At 31.1% G+C, this 17,452-nt stretch overlaps 1 protein-coding gene across 1 annotated transcript in view; it reads left to right on the top strand.

The window, feature by feature from the left end:
* LOC123016373 overlaps positions 1–17,071 on the top strand; it is a 30,984-nt gene extending 13,913 nt beyond the window's left edge. Inside the window, exons 2-5 of the mRNA XM_044416730.1 lie at positions 4,408–4,543; positions 10,166–10,498; positions 16,169–16,283; positions 16,515–17,071. Of these exons, the coding sequence (XP_044272665.1) occupies positions 4,408–4,543; positions 10,166–10,498; positions 16,169–16,283; positions 16,515–16,634 (704 nt within the window). The 3' untranslated portion in view covers positions 16,635–17,071. The remainder of the gene's footprint in view (positions 1–4,407; positions 4,544–10,165; positions 10,499–16,168; positions 16,284–16,514) is intronic.
* The last annotated feature ends 381 nt before the right edge of the window (positions 17,072–17,452 follow it).

Here is a 17,452-nt window from a genome sequence, read left to right as displayed (position 1 = left end):
TTGAAACATTATGAAATAATAGCTATTTATGTATCAAGTACTCAAAATATGGTTTTAGGGGACGAATCGAAATTAATGACGAGGCGACGTAGGAGCCGAGTATTTAATGAGAGGACTCACCTAAAACCTTTTGCGTACGTGGTGCATACAAGATTTTTTTGTTAAAGCTCCCAAAACACGAATTCACACATCTTACTAATTAAAAAAATTTCGTTACCATAGTAACCAATTTTATTTTTTAGTCCGCAAAAACTGTTTTTAGGGACTGAGTACCTAAAATAACCGTTTTGCGTACTATTTTATTGAGTCCGGAAAAGACTCATTTTAGGGACTCAAATGAGTCCCTAAAACAGCTGTTTTCGGGAGCGTATACAAAAAATAGGTTACGATATACACGTAAGCTTCTTTTCGATATTCAGGATTCGGCTCCTTCGTCGACTCGTCCTTAAACATCTCATTCGTACTATAATACGAGTATATGACTTACTGAACTTATAACGTAAAACTATTTTGTTAAATAGGTATTTAGTGACAATATTTTCAATGTTGTTGTACCCATTCCCTCTAAAATTCTGCTGTAACTTAAAAAAAACAATTTGTATATTACAGTCACTCACATTGGTAATTGTAATATTTTTTGTTTCTTGTTTGTCATGAGTTTGTAATTTAGTTTGAATTGTGAGACCATTGTAGTATTAACACTGAACAAGGGCTAGTTAAGTTTTACAACGTGCATAACTGGGACACGGTCTGTAATGACATAATATAACGAAAATACTTGACCCGGGTCATTGCAGCCCTTTTTTTATAAAAAAAAAATTGCTAGTATGTATGTGGTAGATGTCTCGTTTCAAAATGTAAAATTAAATTTGTTTTGAATCTATAAATAAATTTAGCGAGGTAGCACTATATTTAACAGAAATATTTTTTTATTTAAAGCAATATATGAAACTTTGGTTGGAATTTTGTAGTTGTTTTAATTACATGTAATTGTTTTAATTCTCCGTAGGTGGTGATAGGTGGGAAATAAGCAAAGGAAATACGACTGTAGGTCGTAGGTCGTTCCAAGTTTAAATGGCCTTAGGAATTAGACCAGTCCGGCCACAATAAGGCTAAATAGTACGCTGTAACTGTTTCTTTGTCGAAATTTATGGCCCAGGAAGAATATCAGGCAGTTGTCTCTGTTTCGTTGAATATGGTCGTGACAAAAATGCTTTCGGGGGTAGCTGTTGCAACGTTTCCACTGAACCTCGAACAACTTTGATTTTTATCGGAAACTTTCCGCCGACAATATTTATGACGATGTAACTTTTGAATTAACTTCTCACACGGTCCAATATCTGCGAATTGCTGCCAATTTCAACCTTATGTTCTTTCAATTAAACTTCGGACAATTCCTGGATTTCTGCCCTCGAGATTAGATCAAGTTTGAACTGGTGCTGTAATGGCCGCAAATTTCATTACCTAGTCTTATTTTTGTTTAATTGTTGGCTATTTTAGTCGGAAAGGGTTTATGATGCAAATTAACAAAGATTTATTCCGGACAATACGAAAAAAGAATAAAAGGCAATTTTCTTTACAACCCATTTACACAAGGTCTATTAAGAATGAATTTAGGGGATGCGATTCCGGTGCTGGCGGTTAATTTATTTATAATTGGCCAGAACTTTGGTCCTGCCTAATTTTAAAATGGCATGGGAAAGCGTCATTTTACGCATGTTTTCGCCTCAAATAATGACAAATTACCCTTATTTTAACTATTAAGAAAATCAGAAAACACTTTAGCACGCAAATGAGATATCGATTTCAGAACAAAATCGTAAACAGGCCACCAAACGAAAATTAAACACTTTTTTGCAATCAGATCAGTTACACAACTTATTTTCTGAAAGTTAAAATCAGTAAATATAAATATCGGGCCGAAGTCAAAATAACTGAACACAAAAAAAAGATTAGCCCCTTAAACATATAAAAAAACTACAGTTCTGCATTTGAAAATCTCTATTTTAGTTTTATGAATGAATTAAAATTGTTTTAAGTTTAGTCAAAATTCTACCACATTCCACTAACATAAAATCGTTGAGCAAAATACAAAATATAAAATGATTCTCTATAAAAAAAATTTGCAAAAAAGACAACTTGCCTTTAAACGTCACTTACTAATAAAGTCAGTGTGTTAAAAAAAAATGTGGTGGTGTCTAATTTCTTGAATTGTGTGTGGTTCACTAACCAGGCAGGATTTAGGTGAATTCGCGAAAATGCATGTATTGATAGCAGATGATACGTCTTTGAACACCTTTTGTAATGGAAGGTAGGCAAGCCAGGAGTTACTGCAGTCTCATGTTCAAATGTGTTTTTGTTTTTTGTGGTTACTGATAACTCTTCGTACTTGCGCTGATATTTTCTTTTCATATGTGCCTTAGGCGTTGCAACTGGGATCCCTGAAGGGGGTTTTGCCCCACTTTTACAGCCGACTAAAAAACGAATAATCAGAACAGGCAATGTCACTGTGCTTACGATATGTGCACTAATTTTGATTTCACCCTGTATATTACAACCGAGGTAGGGTGTCATTTACCCAAGAGCTAAGTCTTTTTATAATCGACCTATACAACAAAGACTATCGTAACTCATTTTATAGTCAACTGAGAAATAAACACTTTTGTAACTATTAATATAACGAGAGTACATATGCAATTTGTAATAATTGAGAACGTTGCTAGGTGACGAGGCGTAGCCGAGTTCCCTTCACAGCGTACAAGATGGTTTAAATCGCTAATATATTTCAAGCTTTGCGTATCATCTACTTACCTTGTTAAACGCTTGTGGAGACATTTTCAATTTTCAAAAACTGGTTGGATGGGAGCGATGGGAGTCAAACAAGGTTTGTCCAGAGGGTATGTAGAAATAATAAGAATAAGAAAGTTGTAATTGTGCAGAAGATCCAGGTCGGGAACGTTTCAATAACCAATGTGGTCAAAAACTCAATCAATAAAATGTCACTATGAGTTTGTATCTAACGTATTATGATTGTATCGAAGGTATTATGTTTGTAATATTATGGTCTCCATAATTATCAATAATGTGTAACATTAAATGAACTTAATAGATAATGATGCGATAAAAGATTTTATACCAGTTTTAATACAGGGTGTTTTATAAAAAGACAAAAAAAAAGAAATATAACCAGGAACATTAATAAAATGTTTAAACAATTCTATCTGTCAAAAATTTTTGAGATTTATTTTTTAACATTTGACATTTTTTTTATGTCTATTGTTAGCGATGATCTTGTATAGGTATGTTTTTTCATAATTATTCAAAAAAGGGACAAAATCTTTGTCAATAAAAGCTACAAATATCGTTAAACATAGTTACAATTCAGGATACAGCTTTTTTGTTTCCTCTTCTAACGGTCTGTAGCAAATGAGCATGTAAAATTATTTTATTCACAATCACTAATGCACTAGTGCCGATTACTAACCTTTTAAAGGTTGGGAAACACATCATTAAAACCCATGAGCAGTAATATCATTTTATTCCTTAGGCGGTAATATGCAGGTTTGCCAAAGTTAAGATTTTGTTTTTGTTTTGCTCAGAAATTTTGCTTCAAAAAAAAGTTTGTCCAATTTTCGTAAATGAACATTTCTTAATTTAAACAGTTTATTAAAAGGAATTTTTAATTAATTTTTTTTTAAATACAAGTGGTTTTGTCTGAACATTTTAAGAAAAATACAATTTATTTATAAACTCTTTGCGATCACACGGGCGCCCATCTGGGAGGATTATTACCATTCTGAAATCATTAATTCTCCACGTTAGTGTACATTTTAGACCGGAATAACTCAACCACCGCAGAACAATAGTGAGATTATCATAACTTTACTGCATCAGCTTCATTACGACGTCGGAAATTTCACGAAACTGGCAGGTATACGGATCTATTTTTACATCAGAGGTAACAGTTCTCCACATATTCATTTCAAATAATAGGACTCTCGAGAAAAATTGCAGTTTGTTGCTTTTTTCAAGTTTTTACTTGTTTGATCTCTATTGGCATCCAGGTAATTCTATCTCAATAGAGACTGTTTTCCCAGGTGCAGGAACGTTTGTTTGTCGAAACAAAGTTTCATTCTTTTCAAATAAACAAATCTATGCAAATGAATTTATGTCCGGTGGAAAAATCGAATTGGAGTGATTATTAAAAGTTGGGCGATTTTTCTCGGTTTCTGACGCGTGTTTTCAGCTCCTCGCGCTTCAATAAATTACATTACTGAAGGCTATTTCACACGTCGAAGCGTTGTCTTTTCTCTTTTTGACAGATGATGGCGAATCATCTCCGATTCGCCTTCTTTTATCAAGTCAGGTTTTTTTATATTACTAAATATAATTGTTTTTTTTTTACAGTTGTTACGTCAAAGATCCGAGGCCACCAAAATTGTGGTCCGGAGCATCTTGTGCATTGTGCTAAACCCCTTTCGGTGTTGACGGATTCTGGACTAACTTTTGCTACTAATAAACCTGAACTGGACCGAATGTGCCCGTAAGTATTAACAGAATTTTAGGTTACTTAAAGACATGAAAACAATTCATAAAACAATATACCCTGCATATACTAAAACAATTCGTATTCTTTATTACGGCTAAAAAGGACGAAAAGTTAAACCAAGCGAGCGACGAACCATGTACTTTTCAGTTTTTATCGGTTAAATCCAATTTAAAATGTAAAAATTGAATTAAGTTTCTTATTTTATCCCATTTATTATGATATCATCGCAATAACCCCTTCGCAACCAAATGCGCGATTATTAAAGTATCTTTAACAACTCTTCTGCTATTGAGAAAAATGGAATGAAAAGTTATTATTAGCATACAATTATATACATACCAGGTGAATAAAAAGTATGGAACCGATCGTTTTTCCGTAAACTAAGTACTTTACGAAAAAAATAATTAGTGTTGCGTAAAGTACAATTAAAATGTGACCATTTATCAAGAATAACATTTTTCAAAATTTCTTCTAGTTATCGAGTTCTGTAAAAAAAAAAATTTTTAATGGCAACCCACCATGGTAATTTTTTTAATTAAAGCTTATGATCTAAAAATGACCTCTAATTAAATAAAATTGTTTTTTAGCCAGTACTTTTTTTTTAATAAATTGTTAAAATTGCGTTCCGAGGTCATCACGAAGATTTTCCGAACTTAACCACTTCCGAACTTAACCGAAGTGGTTGTTTCATGCATTTCATCATGGGAGAGCGCTGATTTCTATGCAGGTGCTTTGGGGTGGTTTCGAATGGACTAAAAATAGAAAAAAATGATTTGTTATTAGATTTTTTGATCCATCCGGAACCACCCCAAAGCACCTGTACAAAAAACCGGGCTCTTCAACGACCAAAGTCATGAAACGACCCCCTCGTTCAAGTTCGGGAAATCTTCGTAATGGGCTCGGAACGCAACTTTAACAATTTATTTAAAAAAAAGTACTGACTAAAAACAATTCTGTTTAATTAGAGATCATTTTTAGATCATAGTCTTTAATTAAAAAAATTACCATGGTGGGTTGCCCTTAAAAAAAAAATTCCAGAACTCGAAAGCTAAAAGAAATTTCGAAAAATGTTATTCTTGATAAATGGTTACATTATTTATCTATTCTGAAATATTGGAAAAAATGTCATTAAAACACGCACTTCTTTAAGGGGATGCGTTTTACCTAGAATTTTTCGAAAAATGTTTAGAGGAAACTTTTGTCTTAAAATTGAATTCATTATCTATTTAAATTTGTAACAATAACAACGAAACACCCTGTATATAATTAAATTCTCTAAAAAGTGTTTCAAAGTCGAATTATTAACAAGTATTTGAAGTATTTGATAGTATATACCTAAGAAAAAAATCAAGACTTTATTATCTTTTTTGCTATTATTTGTGAATAAATAAAATTTAAAATAAATAATTGATTGTAAACTTTGCGTTTTTTCATAACTGCCTGCCGTGAAATACCATTTTTGTATTTTATTACTTTTGTCGGGTTATAATCAACTTCTTTATTTGAAAGAGTCGTAATTTTTATTGTTTTTTTTATCGGACGCAATGCGTCCTGACGGCGATGGCTTTAAAAAAATAAATGTTTTGTCCCATTCTCGAGTACTTAACGCATGGATTTGCATAATTGAAAACAAACGTTACATCCGCACTCATACTCACAAATCCTGTTATGATGGCGGCCGTTCGTTATTTCGGATTTAAAATACATCAATTATGCGATCTATTATTCGGGTTACATCTACCCGGTTATTGCAGTAACGTGCTTAAATACTTTGTTCGGTCCAACCTAATTGTTGTAAATAAAATGCGGTATTAATGGTGTAAACGAACCGACAGTTCGCGTTTCAGTCGATACTTTCGCATGTGAACTGAATGGAAAATTACCATTTTTTTAAAACATTTTTTCGCATTAAACAATTACTTTTTTAATTGAATAATGAATACTAAAGACAATTCTTTTACAACTAGAATTTTTTCATCAAATTCCATAACTTATTACGTTTTCAACAGTTGGCATGGCTATAGGAAATAATACTGTACATGTTCCGGAAATTATAGAAATGTTTCTCTTTTATCAGAACTGAGAAACTCGAAAGTTGCGAATAGTTCTCTAATTTATGTTGGCGGAATTACATAGCCGGCACATCGCATGCTTTGAAAGCGAACAGACACCGTATGATTTGATTTTATAAATGTTCAACATATCTTCATTGTTTACAGTACTGACAAGATAATTACATGTAACACACTCCCGAAAACTCGGCTTTCGGCTCTATCTTTACGTTCATCATCTTAAAAAATGACTTTTTATCACAGTTACGGTGCATGGGAGTGAAAAAGCAAAACTAGATCTAACTTTGATCTTGACTTACTGGAGCTTTCAGAAAAACAAACAGTAGCTTATCAGACCGACTTGAAATTTAAAATTATCTCTTTTAATATTTAATATATTAATTCTCCTTACTTTGTTGTACCGTTCCTTTTAATTATTTTTACCAAGAAAAATAGAAGCTGTATTTTAAATGTGGAAAAATTGTACGGCAAGTCGCCATTAAATTAATAAACACTTTCGAAAATCTCAACACAAATTCTGATACTGACGACTCATGTTTGTTTATTAGCGTTGTTATGATTGCATTAGTTGCAAAGCGTCCTGATTATTTTGTTCATTTACTTGCTAATTAAGTGTTGCTCTTTACTCTCGATCTGAATACGTTTGCCGATAAAATTGTGTATGTTATACAGGGTGTATTTAAATTAAGTGCCATAATTTTAACCCTAGTATATCCACTTGAAAAAGAACCCTTTAGTGATATTTTGAGATGTCACTTCGATCATGATCGAAAAAGTACCATAATAAGAATAAAACGTGAAAGTAAGCGCAAGTGAATTTGATAAAAGTCTTAAAAACCGCAACAAAAAACTACAACCCATTCCGACGCTAAAACATCTCTCAGAGCGTTATTTTTATTTTCGTACTGAAAATGTTATTTATGTACTAGGTATGGGTTTTCGTCAATTATCGCATCACTTTCTCACTTTCTTATCTTACTTTACGAGGCATATCACGTCTGTTCGGTCTTTTTGACGACACACCTCTACAGCAAATCGAGTAGCAAATGGTCCACAATTATTTCATATAAATAAATAAACTAAATTTATTCTAAGTGTCTAAATGTATTAAGAAGTTTTCAACACTATTTTGGAATGATATTTTTTGTTGACTGTTCCCAAGACATTGGAGAACCCTCTTGTTTACCACAATACAAAAAAATAAGTTGAAGTTCGAATTTTACAAGTATAAACATATACAGGCTGACCCACGAGTAATAATGAACCTGATTTTTTTTTTGAAGCAACCATTATTACATTTCAAAGATTACGTGGATATAAAAATATTTCGTTTTAATTAGTTAAACATAGTAATCGTGTTTTTGTTTTTGACAAATTTCTGTCAGTCAAAATGACTATGTACTACAGTTTTAGGGAGCCCGTCTATTTGGATATCGCGCTGGGTAGAAAACGTGAGTCTGGGAAGGGTTTTTGAAACATTCTTCATAAATAAGAATCTTTTTGTTTTTTTTTTGTCAACATTTTAGTAATTGTCACCAAATTCTCCAGGGTTTGACTTTTTATAAATTAAAGTTAAAGTTCTGTTTGGTCACTATGTTCAGATTATTAAAACCAAATTTTCTAATATCCACGTTATCTTTGAAATGTAATGTTGGTTGTTTCAAAATTTTTTTCAGGCTCATTATTACTCGTGGGACACACAGTACATATGATACGATAATTGTTGTGGGGAGTGTAGTTTAAAATAAATGTATATGTATTTGAAACATCTTAAAATGACGCGTAAGCCGTATAGATTACAAAGTAAATGTAAATAAAGAAATTAAGTTCTCGACAAATGGGTATAAACAAAATTTGTCGATTTATTCCCTCGACATGCGCCGGACTTCGCCAACACTGTTCGCCAACTTAAACGCGTCAACTGTACTATTATTTTATTTACATATAGCCAAAAAACACGTCGGGATGGATATTTTAAACCAACAAAATTGAAAAAGCGTGAACACTAATTAAACAAATTTTATAACCTGTCATTTTTCAAGAATAATAAGAAAAATGAATAAATTGAAAGTGTTTCCAGAGTTTAACATCAATTTTTTAAAGAAAAAAATATTAATAAGCCTTTAAACTGATAATAAATTACTCGTATGTACTTGCTTCCAGAAATAAATAAATTGTACTAATCTAAGTACTCGTAATAAGAAAGTTATAAATAATAACTTTGTTTACTTCAAGTATCATATGAGTAAATAATAATAATATCGAAGTCGGTACAAAACTAGTCTTTGCTTGATTCAAAAAATTTATTATCACCATTTGTCAGACTCAAAATATATAATTTTGTGAAGTACCAAACGACATATTGACAAAGACAGAAGTTTCGCAAGCTAATTTCGCAAATAATTTAAAAACTTATAAAATCCAAGTTCTAATTGACAGATTTAATTATCATTTGTTTGACAAATGGTGACAGTAAAAAATTTTGTGACTCAAGCGAAGACTCGAATTTTTATTTTTAGAGCCAACGTCGACGACTACAAACATATCGTACTTTGGAGGTCAGTAATTAATTGTATCCTGCAGTTACGTAGAGTATAACTTGCTATTAAATACGCGTATTGATATTTTTTAAATTGATAGGTTGATTACAGTCAATGTATTCATTCAAAATGCATTTTAATTTTAAAGTATACAACGTAATTTTCCATTAAAATATCCAACACAAGATGTAATTTGTCCAATCCCAATTCAGTTATGTCACCCAATTTATTGAAGTTTCCCTTATAAAAAATTCATTTGGCCCGTTTCGAATGAAATTTACTTAAGTAAAAAAACTTTGTGTTTTAACTTTGAACGACTTGAATTTAATTTTTGCCAACAAGATGATTATTTTCATCAAAATTATTGTACAAAAACTTTTTAATAAGCTCTTCCAGAATTATCTACCGCAGGCACTTTCTGTTCTCGCAAGATAATTTTTGTATAAATACAAATACAGTATAGTACGTGGTTTATCTACAAACCGAAAAGCGCATTCGAGTCGGCATATTTAGAAAAACACTATAAAAGAAGCAATTATGTACTCTGTACGGTTTATAAAGCGAAGGACATTCAAACATGGAAGTAATCCTACTACTTCTGTTTGTTGTCAGTTAAAAAAGAAGTTCAATAACGAATTTTCAAAAAAATGCAATTTGTATGGTTTTAAAGTCGTAAAGTTTTTAATCTAGCCATTTTTTTAATTAGATGATATATATTTTATTGTTTTCCTCGTAAAATGTTTTTGGGAAGAAACAAACCACAAAGGCAATTAAAAGGTGTGGAAAATTGAATTTAGCAAATCGCGCGAATTTGGCACAGGTCCGGGCTCTAATCGCTTTTAAACTCTGTTTGTTCGCCAAGTCAGCGCTTTAGTGCTGTTATCATCACCTAACGAGGACTTTTTATGCATTTACAAGGCAATCTCGCTGGAAAAAATCGAGCATTTTTATCACGGGCTCATCTGCGCGCTTATTTGATTAACGGCGTCCTGAAATTGTTACAGAGATCTCCGAGACGCCGTCAAATGCATTCATGGTTATACTCGACACTGCATGAGCATGGAAGAACGGGAGCATTTCAAGACGCTTTTCCATGGTACTGTTATGATGGTGGAGGACCTCTGCAGGAACGAAACCTACCAGACGGAGTACCTCAAGTACGCCCCATGTATGAAGAAGGTCGAAAAACAGAACGAGATGTGTTTGAAGACTTACACCAAAGCTATGAAAGATATCGAGTCGAGGACTGAAGAGCAAGCAACGGAAGAGCCGGATTTGGTCACTTACCAGAAAAGGAAAAGGGAGACTGCCGATGAAGGAATCAGGAGCGTCTGTTGGTAAGTTTAAAATTATGGCGATTGCGTGACTTAAAATTAATATCAAATTCCGTATTTCGAAATTCACATTGGGCTCACGTCATGCGAATTTTATTACGAGAATATTTTATGTAAGCCGTAAAAATCAGGAAAACGGAATAGTGCAATAACGACAATCATGGCCAATAATGTATACACCGAAAATAGACCACGATCAATCTAAATTTTTACTGTTTTAACTGATAGATTGGGTCTATTAAGGTTTTATTGGTAGTAAACAAAACTGTTGGCGAAAGTCAACTTCTGTTTCAATAACATTCATAACAAGTTAAACGAAGAGAAGGGAATTTTAGATTTAAATTAGTGACTATGCAAAATTCTATCCACTAATCGCCTGTAACTATGTTTCAGAATGAAACTGTAGTAATTAATTAATTTTTTGAAAACTTTACCACATATTTTTAACGTTTATTTTTCACAAAATCCATTTTTAACATTAATTACTTGCACAAAGGTGTAGTTTTACTTCGAGAAAGCTAATTATTATCACAGGTTGCATGTATAGCTTTAAGCCACAAGTTTTCATTGTTATCATACATAAATTTAGTTAAAATATAAGCAGGACTTTTTTCAACATTTGTTTATGTTCCTACATAAATCATACTTTTATTAAAATGAATTTTACCTGCAAGGCTTTTTTATATAGTTTGTGCATACGAGTAGTTCATCATTATAAGAATGTATCACGAATGCGTTCAGAATTTGTAGAAACTGATGATTGAATGGCGTGCCAGTTTACCTAATATTATTTTATTGTGAAGCCAAAAATGTAAATGTTACAATAATTAATATTTATTATTTCATTCAGACAAAATACAAAATACTGGGTGATTTTAATAGTTGTACAAAAATATTTTAGGAGGTGATTGATTGTACAGGTCTAAAGAATTTAAAATAACACAACTTGTATTATCGGAATGTTTATAGTTTCTGACATATAGAGGGCGCAATCTGCAGCTTAACAGCACAGTTTTTATTTTACCTTTTTTTATTATTTTTTTACCATGAGACACGTCTGTTCGGTCTTTTTGACGACACACCTCTATAGCAACTCGAGTAGCAAATGCTCCACAATTATTTCATATAAATAAATAAACTAAATTTATTCTAAGTGTCTAAATGTTTTAAGAAGTTTTCAACACTATTTTGGTCTAAAGAATTTAAAATAACAACTTGCATTATCGGAATGTTTATAGTTTCTGACATATAGAGGGCGCAATCTGCAGCTTAACAGCACAGTTTTTATTTTACCTTTTTTTATTATTTTTTTACCATGAGGACACTTTTCTGCGGCTGTTTTTGGCTTTTAACTATTTTTTTAAAGAGTGTATTGAATTTTGAAAAACTAACCTCGGAGATCTTATTTGTTTACAATTTTTGTTGGTGAAGTTTAAGGTTATGTAGGTACCAAATTGAAATTTATAATCAACGACCAAAATCCTCTACATCTCAGAAACTATAAACATTAGGATGAGGTACATACGTTGAATTATGTTCGCATTTTTTGTCCTCCTAAAATTTCAACACAATTAATTATTAAAATCACTGTATTGTTGAAATCACAAATTTATTTCTCATTCAAAATAAGACTTCAAAATTGTATTACGTTGTTTATCTAAATTATTTATGTTGCAATTTTGATTAACAGTTTTTTTCTTCTTTGAAGTAATTAAATTTTTCCATTAGAATTTTCTTCTTTCATTGACCCGGATTTTTATAATCTAGAAATGACATTAATTTAATCAATTTATTTAATTTGTTTACTAATTTATCATTTCTTGTTGTCATTGTGACTCTTTCCATGACTATCATCAATATGCAATGTTTGCGATAAAAATCAAGTAGAAAAAAGATTGTCAAAAAATATTTTTGACAGCGCCCTTGTATCGAAAACAACTATTTTTCACAATCATGTGTGAACAAATCGAAATCAATACGCCAAATTAGCCATTTTTTGATTAGGGCTCGAAATTCACATCCCTGTGTGAAATGCTCATTTTCACACAATCATTGACGGCATTTCACTCACTGACAGAATATGACAACTAAATTTTGAAGTATTTTAAATAATTATTTCAAATATTGTGGAAGAAACGTTGTTTATACATATTAAGTATTACCTACTTCTTTTTTATTTATTTATTATGGGATTGTTTTTAACGCTCGAATGCATTTTTGTCTCGACCTTCGGTTTCTACAAAAAACGACATGTTCTTGCATTGAAAAAAACAGTCATTTCGCACACTTATAAATATGTGTAAAAATAACTGTTATATTGATTTCTGTTTGACGTTATCAGATACGTACACAAAAGAAATTAATTATTAAAGAGAACATGTATAGGAATTTTTTGGCAACTAGTTCTGACGTAAGTTACGACATTTGAATTTAAAATCTTGTCTACTTTTTGTGTGTAATGCACTCATTAAATTTCTTACACTGATGACAAAATCTGTAAATGGGATTGCACTTGGATACTAGGCATAAATTATAGATGGTACGGAGTGATTTTGAAATATATAACACTGTTTTTAAACTCATAAATCTTGAAGGTATATATTATAAGCTATGAAAAAAATATACAGGGTGAATATAAAGTATGGAAGGAAGCAGTTTTTTTTTTAATCATTTGCCCCTAGAAAATAATAATTAATATAAATTAAAGTAATATAAAAAATGTGATCCTATTTTGAGAACGATATTTTGTAAATGAGTTATGCGATTTTTATTTGTCAAAATTGCAATTTATGTAAAAAAAAAATTTTGAAAAAATTAAATGTAAAGTTAATAGTTGTAATCCTTACATCATGACCTTCATGAGAAAAATGTTGTTTTAGTGGGTTGCCATTTAAATAAATTAAACATTTTGGAGAACTCAAAAACAAAAGAAAATTTTGAAAAATTTTATTCTTGATAGAACATTGCATTTTTATAGTATTTTACCATTCATCAATTAGTTTTTCCAAAAAATAAATTGTTTAAGCAAAAAACGTTTGGTTCCATACTTTTTATTTACCTGGTACGGTACGTTCGTGAAAATACGAAGTGATCCAGAAAGACTGAGTCTGTCCGTCACTGTACAGCAGCAGTAATGAAAACATTACTTTATTAATAAATAACATTTTTAAAGCATTTGTTCTTTTATAAATTGCAATACTCACTAATCATTATGAGATTATGAGATAATTTGACAAATAAAAAATCAGAGATTGTTTGAAGCAAGTACAGCTAGACAACTATAACCTCACTTTCGGGTTTTGTAATTTTTATCCTGATAGCTAGAGGAAAAATGACAACAAATCAAAACAATTTATTGAACTTATATAAAAACACGTATTGCTGACATTATTGTTTCGGAAAATCGACATCAAAAATAAATTTCAACTAAAACTTTCAAATTTTAGTTTTAAACGTCAATCATAATGACAGTAAAGCGTGGCTTACATTGTCATTTTTTGAACTGACATAAATTTGATGTCCAAAATTTCGTGTCCGCCACTGTATGTTTATATTTTTAATAAACGAATCTATTCGTTACTTTTTGTTCGTCTTTTTTTTATACAAAAATTATATCACCGTATATTTGAAATATAGTAAAAATCAGGAGGGTAGAGCGGTGCCTCATCAATTTCATGTTTTCATTACCAACTTAAAAGTGAAATAAAAAATTCTATCACAATGTAAATTGAAACAATTAAACGGTCTCTAAGGATGGTAGCCTTGAACATGAATTTACATATGTACTTCAACTACACCACTTAAATGTTATGTTGAAGTGAATTTGTCAATTTGGCATTGACAGTAACATTGTCGTCGTTGAAAGTCTGTTTGGTATAATTTGCAAGTATTTTTCGTTTATTGGTTGATTTCTTGCTTTTGTTCTGCGTCTTATTGGTTTCTTTTAGTAATTCCTTACGATTAAGTAACTTCCATGAAATCAGGCATAAATGCACTTGTGTTAGTGTAAAAAATTGAATTAATGACGGGCCACCGATGAAAATTAGCCCCCCCCATCATCTTTTATTTATTCTACAAAAAATGGGACCAGTCTTATAAAAAAAATATTCAAATGCTCTTTTAGTACTATACATATTGTATCTGCTATGTCATAAACCACACTCTGTAAATAAAATTATGATTATTTGAGATATTTGAAGTAAATATGACCGTTGTTTAAGAAATCCATATTTGATGAAGTAATTATGTAAGAGTCAAATTGAAATCGACGCATTATTATGACTCTCAGATAAGTAATTTTCTGGTTTTCATAAGATCAGAATAAAAGCTTCTTAACGTTTATAGTATGTTTTCGATGGATGTAAGATGTAACTTTGTTTTGTAGACATCTTGAATTTCAACTTCTTACCTGGAAGAATGCATAAGATCGTCTATAGTTTTAAACTTTTAAAAAACTCAATGTAAGAAATTACTTGTCCACGCTTCTTATCTCTATGATGATTCCTATTTATGAAATACCGATTTTGCATCCGTTTTCTTCTCAACATACCCACCTATTCTTTAGAAAATCGGTTTTATACTGATGTACACTAAAAATACCGAATTTTAGATACAACATCCAAAAGCATTGGAAAACATAATGATGTAATGAATACACTGCATGTAGAACGTCATTTCCAATCTATTACATTAAATTTTAAATGCCTTTGCAAAGAATCGTGCAAAGCAACTCTTTCATCAATAAACAACTTCTAACTCGTAGATATTGAACCTAACGTCAAAAAAATTGACGTTTTGTCATTGCGATGTAAACGTGGTAAGGAGAAACATCAGATGACGTACCGGTCAACCCCCGTGATTTTTCCCATAATCGTGAAGCATTGTATGAATTTTTTATATTTAATATCTCAATCAATGAATATAAAAAAAAAAAAAATGCAACTCTACAATTCCCTTTTTATCACAGAAGGGTTCTGTGTTACGCCACTGCTCAAGTTTCCCCACCACACCGAGTAGATAGGCTCCGCCTATCGATATCCTTCTGGGTTTTTCTGAGGTTTACAGTAAACTCTTATGTGCGAAATCCTGAGCGCTAAGACTGGAATCGAAAAATAGTATGTTACGTAACAAGTTTAGAAAAGTGTTTTTTTTTTTTAATTGAGTACAGCTAGTTTTAACTACGAGCAATAGCGGCTACGCGTTGCTTTTGGATTGTGTTAATTTGTCATTAAAATTATTGTTTTAGCATATTTTTCTCATCTCTAGAAAAAATTGTTAACAAAAATGATAACACAAAATTTACAGATATGCAACAATTTTGGCGCGGAGTATATTATACAAAGTTTCTTAGGACATAACTAATCTCTAAGAAATATCAATACACAATAATAGAGGTATTTTTGGTTTTTATTTAAAATAGTATAAATAGCTAATTTAATTTAAAAACACCATTCCTTCATATAGTTATTTATTACTAATTTTGAGGTAATTGTTTGCAAGGATCGATACAAAAATTTATTCAGCTGCTCACAAATGTTTATATTCATAGTTATTTTATAAAAAAAAACTGGAAAGAGTTAACAAGATGATGGAATTATTTTGTTTAATTTTAGCAAATGTTACTAAAATTCATACGAATATAAATAAATAATAATACTTGATCCCTTTTTTCAGTTCGTTCCAGCGATACGTGGAGTGTTCAACACACACGATGAGGCGGGCATGCGGTGAAGATGCTGCCGATTTCAGTAGAGAGTTCCTAGACAAGATATCTTCGTCGTTAATTCGGGTGAGTGGTCGAATAATTCAAACTTTGAATGAAACACATAAAACTGCAAACTTGGATATATCGTCGAAACGTGTTTAAAATAGCATCGCGTTAGTTTTTTGTTGCGACGGATTATATTTTTCCGCTATGCGGTATTAAAAGCTTCAGGATAAAGCTGTTAAATTTCGTCACATTCCGACTGCAATTTTACCCTCTGTGTGCAAAATTGTTAATTTTATTTTTGTATTGCAGATGCATTGTAATGAATACGGGAGGAAGGAGTGCGGGATAATATCGGCAGGAGAAGGGCTCTCTAAAATTTCTTCGCTGGTTTTAACTTTATTAGCATCAGTTGCGTATTACGTTAGGTAAATTTGAAGACAATAAATCTTAAAATGTGATCAGCATTTACTCTACTTAAAGATGTGTTAAATTTGTTTGAAATTGTGGCGTTTTCAATCCTTGAATGCTAAACATCGAATAATGCTATGATAGATGTAGTACATATTAAAGACTGATACATATAGAAATAGAATGCATGTTTAGCATTTGAAGTTTAAACGTAACAAATTTATCAGTCATGCTCAATCCTTGAGTCAAATTCTGTATTTGCCAGTACAAAATTTGCACATTTTAGTTTTGTATACGTAAATGCACCTAGCTTCATTATAATATCGGAGAAACCTGTTATTATTTCATTCTTCATAGAATAGAAATCTCATTATTTATAAGACATCTGTAGGTACCTTCGTAGAGCATATCTAGTCTTTCATATTGTCATCAAAAATTTAAATCGTCTAAAAACCAAATGTATTATTTTTTAATATGTTGTGTTTGTTTCTCCATTTCCAGTCACTTAAACCTTGTATACTATATTTATTCAATTATTTTAATTTCATGCCGTCCAGTTAAAATGTGTACAGATTTAGACATAGCATAAGAAATTTATTAAAAACTTTATGAGAAAAATTGAGAACACTTAGATCCAAAAAAAATAACTATCTCAAAATACTAGTCACAGTATACTAATGACAATTAATAAATATATCGTTGGGCTATTAATTTATTATTTATTAGTAGTAAAAGTTGTGTGCTCAATTTTTCTTGTTTGAACATAAAGAAATTTATCAATTGTTCTAACATTTTAAATGTTCCCCAAGAAATAATAAAATGTTTTTTTTAATTAATTC

The sequence above is a fragment of the Tribolium madens genome, unplaced genomic scaffold (genome assembly GCF_015345945.1).
Source record: "Tribolium madens isolate multiple individuals breed KSU strain unplaced genomic scaffold, Tmad_KSU_1.1 Scaffold_1;HRSCAF=32;Tcas5.2_LG8, whole genome shotgun sequence".
Classification (NCBI taxonomy): Eukaryota; Metazoa; Arthropoda; class Insecta; order Coleoptera; family Tenebrionidae; genus Tribolium; species Tribolium madens.
The sequence above is the reverse complement of the archived record's forward strand: the minus strand, read 5'-3'. Positions and strand labels throughout refer to the sequence as shown.